At 42.8% G+C, this 14111-nt stretch overlaps 1 protein-coding gene across 1 annotated transcript in view; it reads left to right on the top strand.

The window, feature by feature from the left end:
• The first annotated feature begins 276 nt into the window (after positions 1-276).
• The window catches only part of LOC102004646 (chromosome unknown open reading frame, human C2orf73), a 97141-nt gene continuing 83306 nt past the window's right edge, over positions 277-14111 (top strand). The window contains exon 1 of the mRNA XM_005391030.2: positions 277-461. Coding sequence (XP_005391087.1) covers positions 418-461 — 44 coding nt within the window. The 5' untranslated portion in view covers positions 277-417. The remainder of the gene's footprint in view (positions 462-14111) is intronic.

Below are 14111 nucleotides of genomic sequence, written 5' to 3' on the forward strand. Positions count from 1 at the left end.
AGCCCTAACGGTCAGCAGGGTCTCCGGGTGATGAACGTGGCTGGCGACGGAAGTGCGGAATTGAGAGGCCTTCTGGAAGAGGGACGGAAAGGTCTTCGTGTGCTGGCAGAAAAAGACCAGTCTTCACCTGTTTTAGAGACCCTCGAAAGCAGAGCTAACAATGGTCTGGAATTTATTTATCCAGCAGAGAGCAGCCCAAGGAGGTGGGGATAGCCAGCAGCAAGCAGTAATGGGTAACTAGACAAATAGAAAAAAAACAAAAGAGCGTCGTCGCATAAATCACAGACCAAGTAGCCACTGCTGCTCTCACTGGACTTCATTCGTGCCCAGCAACTATCCAAGGCCACATTCTACACCGCAGAATGCAGACAACATGCGCAGAGGGGGCTCCTAGACTCAGAGATCCAGATAGCAGTAATGGGCCGGAAGCCTTGGGAACAAATGGGACCCAAACAGCACAGGTAGGAGCAGTGCAATCTGCAGCATCGTCTGTTTGGCTTGGGAGGTTGTGAGCTATGTTCAGGAATCATGTGATATTATGCAGAATAGCGTGAAGATCATGTGGAAATGGAACACCACCACCATGAACGTCTCAGTCTTGAGGCGTTAAAAAGAAAAGGAAAGTTTAAAAGACATAGGGTATGCAAAGGTCAGCACAAAGTAAAAGCCGTGTCAGTTACTGTTATGCAGTACTTCGGTGGGAATAATCCCAGGGCAAAGATCACTCATCCCGGAACCCAAAGGGCCTGGGGATATCCAGTAGCTTTTATCTGGTGATATCTGCATCTGTGGTCCTCTTCATGCATGGTAGTGCTGCAGTGGATTTGGCCACAGATCTTCTTGTCAGCCATCTGTCACACTCTGGACGGCTGTGGTCTGAAGACCAGGCAAAGAAGCTACAGGTAACATCTTGGTTCCTCCGAAAGAAGGACTGGGGATTATGGCCCCATGTGCCATGTAGTCAGAGTGGAAAGAGATTCCATTTGGCTGGAGGATTCAACCTCTCTACTCCTTGATAATCAGCTTGTTTCTGAGGAAGGTGCTTCTCTAAAAGAACTTGAACTTGCAACTTGTCCTAGGGTGTCTGAATTCCTTCAGCTCCAGATTGGTTAAGTATTGTTAATATTTTTGCACCTTGGTCTCTATTCTCTGCAGACAGAGGTAGTTTGCTGGTAGTTTCAAAGAGCAGTGACCCATAAATCAGGGATGTTCTCAATAATGTGGTTCTTCTGCTCCAGCTACTACTGCCAAAACTTGGTGCTCTACCTGGGGAAGTCCTGGTCATCCCGAGCTCTCAAGGTGTCCCATTCTAGCTAGACGGCCTCTGGGAGAGGATCATATAGAGGTCCACACTGAGGGCCAGGGACCTACTTCCCCCTTTCATCTGTCTCTTCATTTTTTCTACTACTTGCATTTCTTCACCAACTGGCTTTTCCTCCATCTCACCCTCATTCGCTGCTTCTGAGAACATGGAATACTTTTTAGTCTTCACATCCTTGGCTTTTGCTCTAGCCATCGCCTCGGAGGCCAGCTTCTCTGAGCCAAAGGTTTCTAGGGCCCTCTCCCACCTGCACCAAGCAGCTCTCCACCCTGATGCCATTTTTTCTTGCTGTAGTTGTTTGGGTTTTATTATTGTTGTTCAATTTAAGAAATCTTGTTATTAAATCTTGTTTGATTTAAGAAATCTTTCCAAGATCTGGAACTGATTTTTATAAATGGTGTGATAAGGCTCACAATTTATTTCTCCATATGATATCTAATTGACACAGCACAGTTTGTTGAAAGGACAACATTCATTCCAAGCTTTGCTGATTTCTTCTTTCTTGCTCCTTCTATGATCAATATTTGGTTGACACTTTGCTCGCCATGCATAGGCTTTTAAATACATTATGTTCATCAAAAGTGGTATATGTTATAAGCGGAATTAGTGGGCTGGCTTTGCCTAACCTCAAGGGGAGCCTACAAGCGGAAGGAAGCTGGAAAGACTGCTGAGCTCTGTATTACTCCTTATAGAATACAACCTGCCTAATGTGTAAAAGAAACACTTCGGCCAGTGAAAGTGGAGAAAAGATAATGATAATCATAGAAACTTATGAAAGACCATATACAACATCAACCAAATATTCATAGTAAAAAATGCAAGAGAGGAGAATAAGAAATATTTGGCATGAAAAGTATGCTCATAGTTGTGATTTAAAGAAATCAAAGCACGTTGTGCAGCTTTACATCAACGCATTTTCAAAATTACATGAAGTGTATGACTCCATAGAAAGATGTAACCATCAACACTGTCTGAAGTTAATAGAAAACCTAAGTAGACTCAGAGACAATAAATAAATTGAACTAGATATTTGGACAAAGAGTGTTTACACAAAATAGCATGAAGCTGATATAACTTTAGACAAGTACTACCCACCCTTCAAGGAACACATAGTCCATGTTTTTGTTTATGTTTTATTTTGTTTTGTTGAGACAAGGTCTCACTATGTGGTTCAGGCTGGTCTTGGACTCACTGTGTAACCCAGCCTGGCCTCAAATTCACAGCAATGCCCCTGTCTCAGCCTCCTGAGTGCTGGGATTAAGGCATGCGACACCACGCCCAGCTATAATCCATTTTCATGTTTATTAAATACTCAGCAAGCGTTTGTTGTGTGCCTGTTGTGCTCCTGCCACTCTTCACGCCCTTTATCATGCATCAATGGCCAGAGCAAAGGGTTTGACCCTTTTGGAATATGCTTTAGCAATGGAGAAAGACAATGATAACAGTAGCAAGTTAACAAAGTAACATATTAGAGAATCCTAAGTATTTTGGAAAAAATAATAGAGTAATGTAAGGGGCTTTTGAGTTCTAGGGTAGGGAATGGGGAACAAATTGTAATATTTAACTGGTTGGTCAAAAGAAACCTCAATGAAAAGATGAGGCTTCGTAAAGATCGAAGATGTTAAGCGAGTGGGCTCAGTGGAAATCTCCAGGAAGAGCTAAGCGGGGGCCCTGCGAGTGTCTGTGGAGCGTCACAGGAACAAGAGGCCAGTGTGGCTGGACCAAGCAGGGCCTGTATAGTCGTGTAAGAATTTGGTGTTTACTCTTAGTGACATGAGAATATACTGTAAGACTGGGCAGAAGACTCAAAATCCAGCCTGTATTTTACATAAATCTCTCCAGCTTCTGATCAAAAAATAGACTGCAGGGAAGCAGCAGCAGGTTCAGAGACATGTTTTAGCAAGCTTTTGCAGAATCCAGATGAAAGATATCTTTCAGACCACATCATAGCAGTGGAGGTGGATGTTGGGTTGGATGTAGGTTATAAGGGAAAGAGACTCCAAGCTTTTAGACCTGAGCAACTAGTAGGATGGAGCTGCTAGAAGTAGGGATGGAAAGGGTTGTGATGGAGATCTTTGCAGGAAAACTCTTTGTTTTCGGACATACTAAGCTGAGGAGATTGTTAGACAACAGAGTTAAGATGCCAAGTAGGCATTATGAATTTGGAGTTCAAGAGAGATCTGAGTTGGTGAGACATATTTTGGCATAATCAATGTATATGATATTTGAAGCTAGAGGTCTAGACAACATCACCAAAAGGAGAAAATACTGATAAATGGAGGCTCATGGCCTCCGAAATTACAAGGTCAAGATGAAGAAAAAACAGCAAAGGAAACTGGGGAGAGATCAGGGAGGTAGGACAGAAGCCAAGAGAGAGCAATATGTTGGAAGCCAAATATGTGAAGGGCCATGTTCGCCTGTTTTGTGTGGTGCTAAAGTCCAGGAAGATGCGGCCTCAGGCTTCACCACTGGATTCTACCATGAAATAATTACCAGTAACTCAACAGAAGCACTTTTAGCGGACTGGCAGGGATTTGAATAGGTTTTAAAGAGAATAGAAAGAAAAAAGTTATAGACAGTGAACACTGACAATCCTTTTGAGGAATTTTTCTCCAAGAAGAAAGAAAGGGTCATGACGAGGAAAATTTCAGTAGTCAGGGAAAGCTTGGTTCTAGGGCTTGAAGGTGTTTAGGAGAGGAATAGGAAGGGACAGAGTGAGAGCAGCAAGTGTACACAGCTCTTTTGTGGAATTTTTCTTCAAAGAAATGGAGTGGTGGCTCATGGGGGAAGTTGGTCCAAGAAAATGTTTTTAAAACAGAAAAAGAAGCATGTGTACATGCTGATGTGAAGGATCTAATAGCAGAAACTAATCATACAGGAGATAAAAAGGAGAATTGTTGGAGAGATACCTTGGATAGATGAAAGAAGATTGAGTCTAATGCCCGGATGGAGGAGGAGGAGGAAACATGCTGAGCTGGCCTCTGGTGACCAGCCGGGAAAGTGTGAGCAGGTTCATGCTGGGAGGCGGGTAGAAATGATGGCAAAGCTGAGGAATGCTCTTCTGACGTTCCAGTCTTCTCAGGGAAACAGAAATCAAGAAAAGTGAACACGCGGATGGGGCAAGAGACAGTGGGAGTCTGAGGAGAGGAAAGCAGGCCTGAAATACGTATCTAGAGAGCAGAAGAGTGGCTGGGCTGTGGTATCAGGTATGATTGTCACGAATTTGAAATGCAACCCCTCAGTGTCGTTATGAACTTTCCTCCAGCCACGTTCCGCTTACGGGTACAGCAAGGAAAAGCAGAGTTGGATATTGTCAGGCATGAAGGAAGAGCAACGCGAAGGTGCAGTGCTGATCTTAGAATTTAAGCTGGAACAGAGGACAAGTAGGAATGAGGATCAGCAAAAATGTCATATGACCCGTGACTTGGAAACTCCAGGGTGGTAAAGGGTTTTTAAGGTCAAACACCAGGGAGATCAAGCAACAAGGGCTAAAGATAGAGACTGGTCAGAATCCCACTCATCCATCCGGGCCGGGTTCTAGCAAGGCAGATGGAGGACAAGGTCACTGCAGGGCAAGAGACCAGTGAACCTGGAAGCCAAGGTGAAAGGCCCCTGTGTGTGTACTGAAAGCTTTGAAAGGGAAGACCGGAAAAGTGAGAATGAGCCAGATGCTAAAACTCTTGACAGAAAGGAGGATGTGGGCGTAGCAAGAAAGTGGGGCAATCAGTGAGCTGAACAGTTGGTAGGAGATTCAAAGCTGGGTCTGTTTTTAGAGCCAAGATATAGTACTACCACTTCTTGATAAAGACAGTTGGTGGGGGCCAGGGATATAGCTCAGGGGCACAGCACCTGCCTGGCAAGCGTGAGGCCCTGAGTTCACTCCCTGGTACCACAAAACAAAACAAAACAAAACCAGTGCGTGGAAGGAAGGCACTTTTAGTATTTCGTATTTCTTAATGTTACAGACCCTGTATTATACTATTTTCTCTTCCTCAAAGTGCTCAGAAAAGGCTATACATTATATACTAGATTATCAAAAATGCTCTTTACTATTAGAAACTGAATAGTGATAATTGTCATTTTCTTTTAGGGTTCTATTCTTCATATGTACTAGGGAATTAAAAAGAACAAAAAGAACAAAATACAGAACAAAAAGAACAAAACTATTAAAAAGAACAAAATACAGTTTCTGCACTGGAGGCTAAAACATCCTTTTCTCACACTCACACACACACACACACACACACACACTAAAACATGTTTGTGAGGGGAACAAGGAAAACTAGTATAAAATATCTGAAATGCATAGTCAACTGGAATAGAAAATGAGCGAGAGAGGGAGGAAGGAGAACTCCATGGGAACAGTCCAATTTAACTATACATCTGCACGTCATGGACTCGTGAAGTGTTTGAAATCTCTGAGTAACAGAAAAAGCATGATTTTCAAGAGGTAAGCAATACAAGACGAATGACGCGAGCCGTGAACTGTATGCTCCTGTTCTCTCAAACGCTGGCACTGAGCTCTTACTTGCTTTGAAAGGGACCCCTCATGCTTAGTTTGTTTAAACAACCTTGTTTGTACAGAACTATTGTGCTTTGGAGCAGGCCACCCACTCTAGAAAACTCCAAACAATGTGCTACTTTCTTAAGACGCAGGAGAATGTTGGTAGACAAGAGGAGAAAAAACAAATAATTTCCCCTGTTTCCCTTAGAAAGTCCATTAAACTATGTTTATAAAAGGAATGGTGAAAAAAGAGGCTTTAAGTAATTAACCAAGTAACTTTACAGCTGCTGTGGTCTCTTGAGTCCTATAAATGTAGACAAGGGGGAGGGAATATTTGAGTTATCAGGGTGTGGGTAATGATTTACCCCAGGGAAGTTAATAATTATGATGTACTTTTTTCTATCACTATAGTGCTCATAGACAGCAAATACAAATAACTGTGCCTGGTAAAAGTATAAGGGACTAAAGGTCTGTGTAAAGTGCTGGCTCAGTAGACTGGCCCCAGGGTGGTGGAGCAAATGGCAGGGGTGCTGCGGATCAGACAGGAGTAGGCAGAGCCACAGGCTTGTGACTAAATCTGTATCCTAGCTAATGCCAAAGGTCGGCACCTGTGGACACAGGCAGTAGCAAAATAGCACAACCACTGTTACAGGGCTCGTGTTACACAGTGCCAAACACTTACACAAGTCTTTCAATTTAGAAGTGTTCAGAATTGATAAATAAAAGGGTAAAACTAATTATGAGTACTTTTGAAATACAAAAAATGTCAATTTAAAAACATATGGTGAATTGTTTTAAAAAGACATATGACTGTCATTCAGGGGAGGGCATGGGAGCTGTAAAAGACACTCTTGAAAAGAAATTTGAATATGGACTGGATAGTGTAATGTTTATAGAATTATATTCTATGTGTGAGAGAGGGTGGAGAGCAGCAGGGCTGGGGAGAGGAGGAGAAACTGGGGAGGGTGGAGGAAAGAAGTGCTAACCGCTAGAATATATGCAGGCATTTAACCCTAGGATTCCTTCCATATTTGTATATATCTGTGGCAATGAGTAGAACAAGAAATGGGGGTTAAAAGACAAGTATCGTGCTCTTCTCGGGACAACGGCTGCATGAGGCAGATGAAGAGGAGTAACAGGAACAGGGAGAATGCGCTGTGACCTGTGGAGACTTTGGGCAAACTCTAAACCTGTCTAGGCCTCAGCTTGCTTCATCCGTTTTACGGATCATAGCTGCTCACAAGGTTGATATGATGATTGTAGTGATGACATGTAGGGAGAATACTAGCTGTCTCTATTTATTTCTGTATTTTAATCCCTTGTCCCTATACTCCCGAGCAGCCACTCTGTCATTACAGCCAGGAGAAGCGGGAGAGAGGGTGCCTCCGGGAGCAGAAAGTGACGGTGTAGCAACTTCCTGCTCGAAGTATGGTGCGTGTGCTGCAGTGTCAGCCTTGCCGGGGAGCTTGGTGGAAAAGCAGCTCCCAGGCCTCACCCAGCACCTGAATGAGAGTTTGCATTTCAGCATGGTCCCGGGTGACTCACCTGCACATGAAGGCAAAATCGAGTCCCTCTGGTCAGAAGCCGCCTTCCTCCGTCTAGCCCTGGAGGACGCGTGATGAAGGTGGAGGTGCAGTCAAAACGTTTGTCCCCTGACTTCTGCTCCTTCTCTTGGGGAGACCTGAGGAGGGACTGAGAGAAAGCCGAGAGCAAAGGGGCTTCCGTCCCACTTCCCACAGGAGCGCACGCGGAAGGCGGCGCCGCAGGGATGGGCAGCAGGATAACCTGGTAGGCGGAGAGCGATTCCGAGCTAGCTCTCTGGGTGCCCTTGGCGGCCACAGTGAGGAAGGCACAGAGGGTCCGACCATAACTCAGAGGCTGCAAGGCTAGTGGGGGAGGGAGAAGCGGCCCTCCGTTGGTAATGAACGAGCCACAGGCAGAGCTCCGGGTTTCCCCGAGGGGCAGAACCAGTGGAAAGGACCCTTAGTGTTCGCCAGCCAAGGACTTTAGCATCAGGGTCAGTAAGGGGCCCAGGATCCAGGCAGACAGAGGGTCTTGCCGGGGAGCCCCAAGGGTCTGAGAACTATCCAGGTCTTCTTCCCACAGCCAGACCAGAGAACTACTCCCTTCCATATACGCAGACGTCATCATGAAGAGGAGCAGGGGCACCGGGGGCGGGAGAACTAAAAGTCTGACCATTTATCTGGACAGAGGAGTTCCTTAAAGAGACTACTGAATCAGGCTGAATTTCCTGTAGGAGGCAGTAGTAAAAGATACACTCTGTATGTTTACTCAGAGTGTACTGTACATACTCACAGAGTTTGCAGAAAGTACAACGGGGATAGAAACTCTGCAGCACAAATCCACTCTCTCTCAGTACACGACAGAACACCAAACATGAAATCGGAGCATGGAACATCGGAAAGCCAGTCGGGTTGGCTTTCCTTGATGTGCGTCAGGAACCACAGCAAGGTACAGTGGTCAGCAGTGAAAGAGCCAGAGCCAGACTCTGGGTCTGCATTCTGACGTGCATCTAAATGACCTTGGGGAACTTACTTTTGTGCCTCAGTTTCCTGATCTGTAAATGGACATAATAGTGCAAACCTTATAGAATTCTGGGAAAGCACAGAATTTTTGTGAAGAACAAAGCTTCAGGGCTGGGGATTTAGCTCAGCGGCAAAAGTGCCTGCCTGGCAAGCGCAAGGTCATGAGTTTGGTTCCCAGTACCGGAGAAAAACCAAAAAATTAAAAATTTAAAAAAATTTTAAAAAAAGAACAAAGCTTCACACATGTTACTGAGTGGATTTTCCCTCTCATTATGTTGCTATGTGGGACTCATCATCCTGAAAATAGAAGATTCCCCTCCTTTTCACATGCCAATTATATATAGTCACAAAAAGTGAAGCCGCATAAGAATCCTCATTGTGCCGAGCAGAGGAGAAATGAAGTGGGAGCATTTACTGGGAACAGTTGTATAAGAGCACACGTGAAGAACTCTTGAAACCCGTTCATGGGTCAAAAATTAAATAAAGGGGTGGGGATGTAGCTCAGCGGTAGAACACTTACTTAACGTGAGCAAAGCCCTGGTGTCAACTCTCGGCACTGTAAAAAATTAAAAACAGTAAAAATTGAGTTACAAACTATAAGCAAACACCAGTACACTCAGAGTCACTCACCACACTACGTGGAGGTTGCTCTAACAGGTTTATGTTTCGGCACATGCACATTCTTGCCACAGTCCTATGAACTGGGCACTGTTATTAGCCTCATTTAACAGAGCAGAAACTGAGGGGCAGAAATATTACATAATTCCCGCATGGGCCAGCAGCAGATGACAAAGCCAGTCTGGCCTGAGAACTCTCCTCCAAGGTCTACAGGCCGCTCTCTGGGCCTTCCTCAGCCTCAGCTTTTCATCTGTGCAACAGGGTCAGCAGCTCTAGCTCTGGTGATAGAAGTGACAAGAGGTGGAGCTGGGGCGCTGATGGTGTCTCTCTCTTTCCGCACTGTTTGCCTTGTTACAGTGAATGCATTATTCATATATTTTTAATCAAGGAAATGTTTGCTCAGTGCCCTACGAGAGTGCCTGGCACAGACAAACACCCAATAAAGTCATTATTACTGCGTCTGAAAGCTAGTCAGAGTTTCCATTTGAGTTAGTAGGAATTTGTCAGTTCTAAAAGTTTGAGTGTGAAGGAAAGAAATAAAGCACTAGCTGGAGGAGAATTCCTCCAGAAACTTTCCCTTTCAGACCCATATCCTAAACAAGGGGAGACCACTAGCAGAAGAGAGGATGGATGGCTTCAGGTGAGCTGGAGCTACAATCATGGGGCAGGTTCCAAGAACTGGGGGTTGGGGGAGGGAGGTGCTGAAATCTCCCTAGATGAATTAAGTTATTTTGGGGAAGGCTAATAATGACTACTGTCATTACTGGTAGATAAGTTCCGTTTTATGAATGATAGGCCTCCCAGTGGCAATGAAAATATCAAGACCATCTTAGAAAGTAAGAATTCAAAACTTTATTTGTTTACCTGGCTCAAGGGACTGTGTGCATAGGCTGTGTGCAGAGGAGCCAGCAGTCCACGTCTGAGTTACAACGGCTCGAGGGCTGTGGACAAGAGCACCTTCTCAAGCAGCCTCCCTGGTGGAGGTCAGAGGGGCGCGAGAGAACTTATTTCTGCAGCTGGGAGAAAGGCTCAGGGCCGCCTTCCTGGAATCAGCTCCCATTTCAGGGTCCAAAATAGATTTGATTTTAAATACTGTGCTATTTGGGAATCGGGGCCTATTCATTCTAAGCACTTGTCAGTAGCTGTTGGAATTCAAAGAAATTCACATCACCTCCAAGTAATGCTCATATTATACTTATCAATTTCAAGTTTATAAAATACATTACAAAACCCACATCTCGGTTGCTGTCAGCTACCTAACACACAGTATGGAAAGCACTGATTTTTCTGCCAACCGTGGTTACTTTGAACCCGAGCCACAGCTTTTAATTCCTTTAAAAATGTTCCTTCCGCCGTACCTGAACTTTTCAACTGAAATTCATCTTCACAAGTTTAGATATGAACTCTATCAAGTAGTTCTGTGTCTTGGTTTTGATTATTTCACAGCCTGTAGTACTCGAAATTAGGTTCTTGGACTATTAAAGTCATAGAGCGAGCACCGAATAAGTGCATTTTCCTCCTGTCTCCACTCCAGTTTTGCGTGGTAACGGTATCCATTTAGGTGTTGTGATTCAGGAAATTTGGTCTATGTGTTTATACATGATCCTATTGCATAAAGAATCTGAGATATCTTTGGAAAAGCAAACACAGGACAACAGAATAGGGAATTTGCCTTTTGTTAATTAAAGAGGAAGGAGAAAGACACACGGATGGCTCTGATATGCCAGAATAGGGCTCCACAGAAGTGTGCAATGGTTGTGCACACCTTGTGCAGCTGCCTTCTCCAGCACCTCTGGGAAACATGCGCGCTTTTAAAGTTCTGGCATGGAGAAAGATCCCAACTCTAGGAAACTGAATAATTTACCATTTGGTGCTAATATTCTTAATTTTTTATTCAACCTTTGCTCTCATATGTTGAAAGATATAGCGCATTATATTATATAACGTTCCACTACTAGTATAGCTATTTCCTTCTATCACTTGATTTTCATTTACAAAAATCTATTATTCACCTATTATATGCCAGTTACAATTTTCATTTTTGTCTTTTTCTTTCTGTACAATATGCGCAGTAAAGGGAGCTACGAGACTCCTCTCCAGCATTAACTAATAACAATATTTCTTGTTTTCACAGTTGGTAACTTATAACGCTAGCAATCTGTTATTGATGTAACTTGCAGTGGACAGTTTTATTTCTGTCCGGTTTTTGATGTTATGAGTCTCCTTGCAAGAACTTATTAAACATCTGATTTGCTTGAGTTCTGGCAGTCGCCACCATTTGTGTCTGGGAAGAGCACGAAGCTGGGACCAAGGAACCCGCACTGAACTTTCAGTTCCCGCCCGGAGAAAGCCAGGTCCCTTCCCTCGCTTCGCGGGTCGGGTACCACGCCAGGAACCCCGCAAAGCCATTTTTCCCAAGGAAGTATATAGACACACCTTGTTTTATTACATTTTCTGGATACTGTGTGTTATTTTTTTTTTCAAACTGAAGGTTTGAAGCAAGTCTATCAGCGCCGTTTTCTAACACCACTTGCTCACTTTGTGTCTGAAGCACGTCTTGGTAATTCTCACAGTATTTCAAACTCTTTAGTTATAATTATAATCTGGTGATCTGTGCTCACGGATCTCTGGTATTGCTCTTGTCCTCCAATTGTTAAATGTCAGAATTGAGGAAACCAAAGTGTAGCAGGTGTGGGCTTTCCACTTTAGGCCAAAGAAGTAACAAGAAATGGAACGCTGACGTGTCTGATTGTGTTGGCCTGTGTAGAAAGGGCTGTAGGAAGGTGGCTCTGGATTCTGGGACCTAGTGTGGTAAGCTTATTGCTCCCTGGGAACGCCATTGACCTTAAACTTTAGTCAAGGTCTCTTCGGAACTGGGAAGGCATCTAGAGCCAAACTGACTCACGTGCATTCTTACTTGGGGCATATGCTTTCCACTTCCTATTTCTGCATCACAGTGCATCAAAGAGAAACGTTCTGAAGGTGGTCTGCATTCTCATTCTACTTGCCTTCTCGACAGGATCAGCCCTTTGAGATTTCAGCCAGCTAAGTCCTTTGTCCAGCATCATATAAGTAGTGAATGTTGGAAGAAGTGGCTTGTTTGACAGCTAGTGGTCCTTCTATTCTACTGGTGATGTGTATTCCAGTGATGTGGCTTGGGTAGATCACTTTATCTCTCTGAACTATAATTTTCTTGTCTAAATCTAAGAGTTAAATAGGATGATCCAATTTTGACAGGTTGATTCTGTTGTTAAATGCACATTATAAGCATCTTTTCTTCAAAATACAGATTCCTCATAGACAGAGGCTGTGCTTTCCACATTCTTGAGTCAATCATTACACATAATAAACGCTCAATAAATATTTGTTGTGGATGAATTATAGAATGAAAATATTAACTTTACTGCTTTTCTCACAGGCAATATTTTAAGCCAGGACACAAGCTCCTGTGAGGGCTAACATCTCACCACTGCACACTTCCACTGCAGAATCTTTTATTTAAAAATGTGTCTGCCATGGGCTTTGCCACAAGAGAATGCTTAGCAGGGGTCAGTTCATATTCTTCTGAAAGAACAAGGAATTGGATTCGGAAAGCAGGAACCTGGGGAGAAGAAGGTGGAAATGTGGCAGGTAGACGTCTCTAACAATGCTCTTTGGGTTATTTTTATCTTGGTGCTTCTGGTATAGCAGCAATATGACAAAACTGTGCCTATTCAAATTTAGTAAAAGAGAGCCTGCTCAAACCCAATTTTTAACAACTGAATAACTATAATACACTTAACATCTCTGTGTGGGCATGCAATACACAACTAAATCTTATGTTCCTGTTTTTAATTTAAACATACGTTTTAGATGCACCCTTAGAAAATTCAGTCCAATACTGATGCATTACTTAATAGTGTTCTTTTCTACGCCAAAAAAATTCAAAGGTGTGTACACAGCCCCCAGGAAGTACATAACCTATGGATTTTGTAATTACTGTTTGAAACTTAAAATTTCATCAAAGTCACTAGCTAACATTTCAAAAGCTTTACACATGAATAATTCTGAGTAGCTATCTGCCTTCTGTTTTATCCCCAACCAAAGGGAGGGGTTGAGGGAAGGGAAGAGCTGCACAACCAATATTTACAATGGTTATTTTTGGAATTTAAAACAGGAATTTGCACAAGTGTCGGGTTTTGTCTCTTGAGCTTCACAAACACCTGCATCATATTGAGCAGATAAAATTATTGTTCTCTAAAACTAAAAAAAAAAGCTGGGAAAATTAAACATTTGTTCCAAATTTTTTTTACTAAGTTTCTATATAAAACAATGCATAGTGAGGAGAGCAATAAAGAAACAAGCTGTTTCTTGTGAGCCATAGGACATACAGGAAAAGAAAATATTACATAAGCCAGAAACAGTCTAATATAGACACAGAGGAGAATGACGTAATTGCAGCCGCAGATCTGTGCTTCCACGGTAATGGTGCTTTCAATATCATTCAACTGAACTGAAATGTTCAGTTCAACCTGACAAAGCCGTAAAGAAACGTTTATGACTTAAAAACTCATTTACCACTTTCTAAGGTTAAGTATTCTTGCCCAAGAATAAGAAAAGGAAAGCATTATGTTAATTAAATTTAAATAATGACATAGTCATAATGTGGACCATTTTATGTTATCAAATTTTTTAATTTTAAAAATAAAAGGAGGAAAACATTAACAGACAGACAACCTCTTACAACATAGCAAAAGAGCAGTACGGACAATACAGAGTTACAAACAAAGTGGTAGGAAATTAAATGCTTGTTGTATTACACATTGATATCTTCAAAGTGTTTTCTCATGAAAACAGATAGAGACATGCAATACTGATCAATCAAGGACTCATTAACAGTTTCTTTCAGCAAAGAAATAGAAGACAGTAGAACAACTATGTTAACTATCCTGTATGTACAAACATACAAAATTTCTCCTTCTTTCCCTTCTCTTTTCCCACATCCCAGTTGCCCTTTACCCTTGAGCATTTTCCTATCATTTCACAATGTCTATCATACCTCTGAGTTTAAATTAACTCTTTCAGGTTTTACACTAGTGAGACAATGCAGTGCTTGCACATGCAGGTCTGATTTATTTCACTT

This window comes from Chinchilla lanigera, unplaced genomic scaffold, assembly GCF_000276665.1.
Source record: "Chinchilla lanigera isolate Chin_1 unplaced genomic scaffold, ChiLan1.0 scaffold00040, whole genome shotgun sequence".
NCBI classification, from domain to species: domain Eukaryota; kingdom Metazoa; phylum Chordata; class Mammalia; order Rodentia; family Chinchillidae; genus Chinchilla; species Chinchilla lanigera.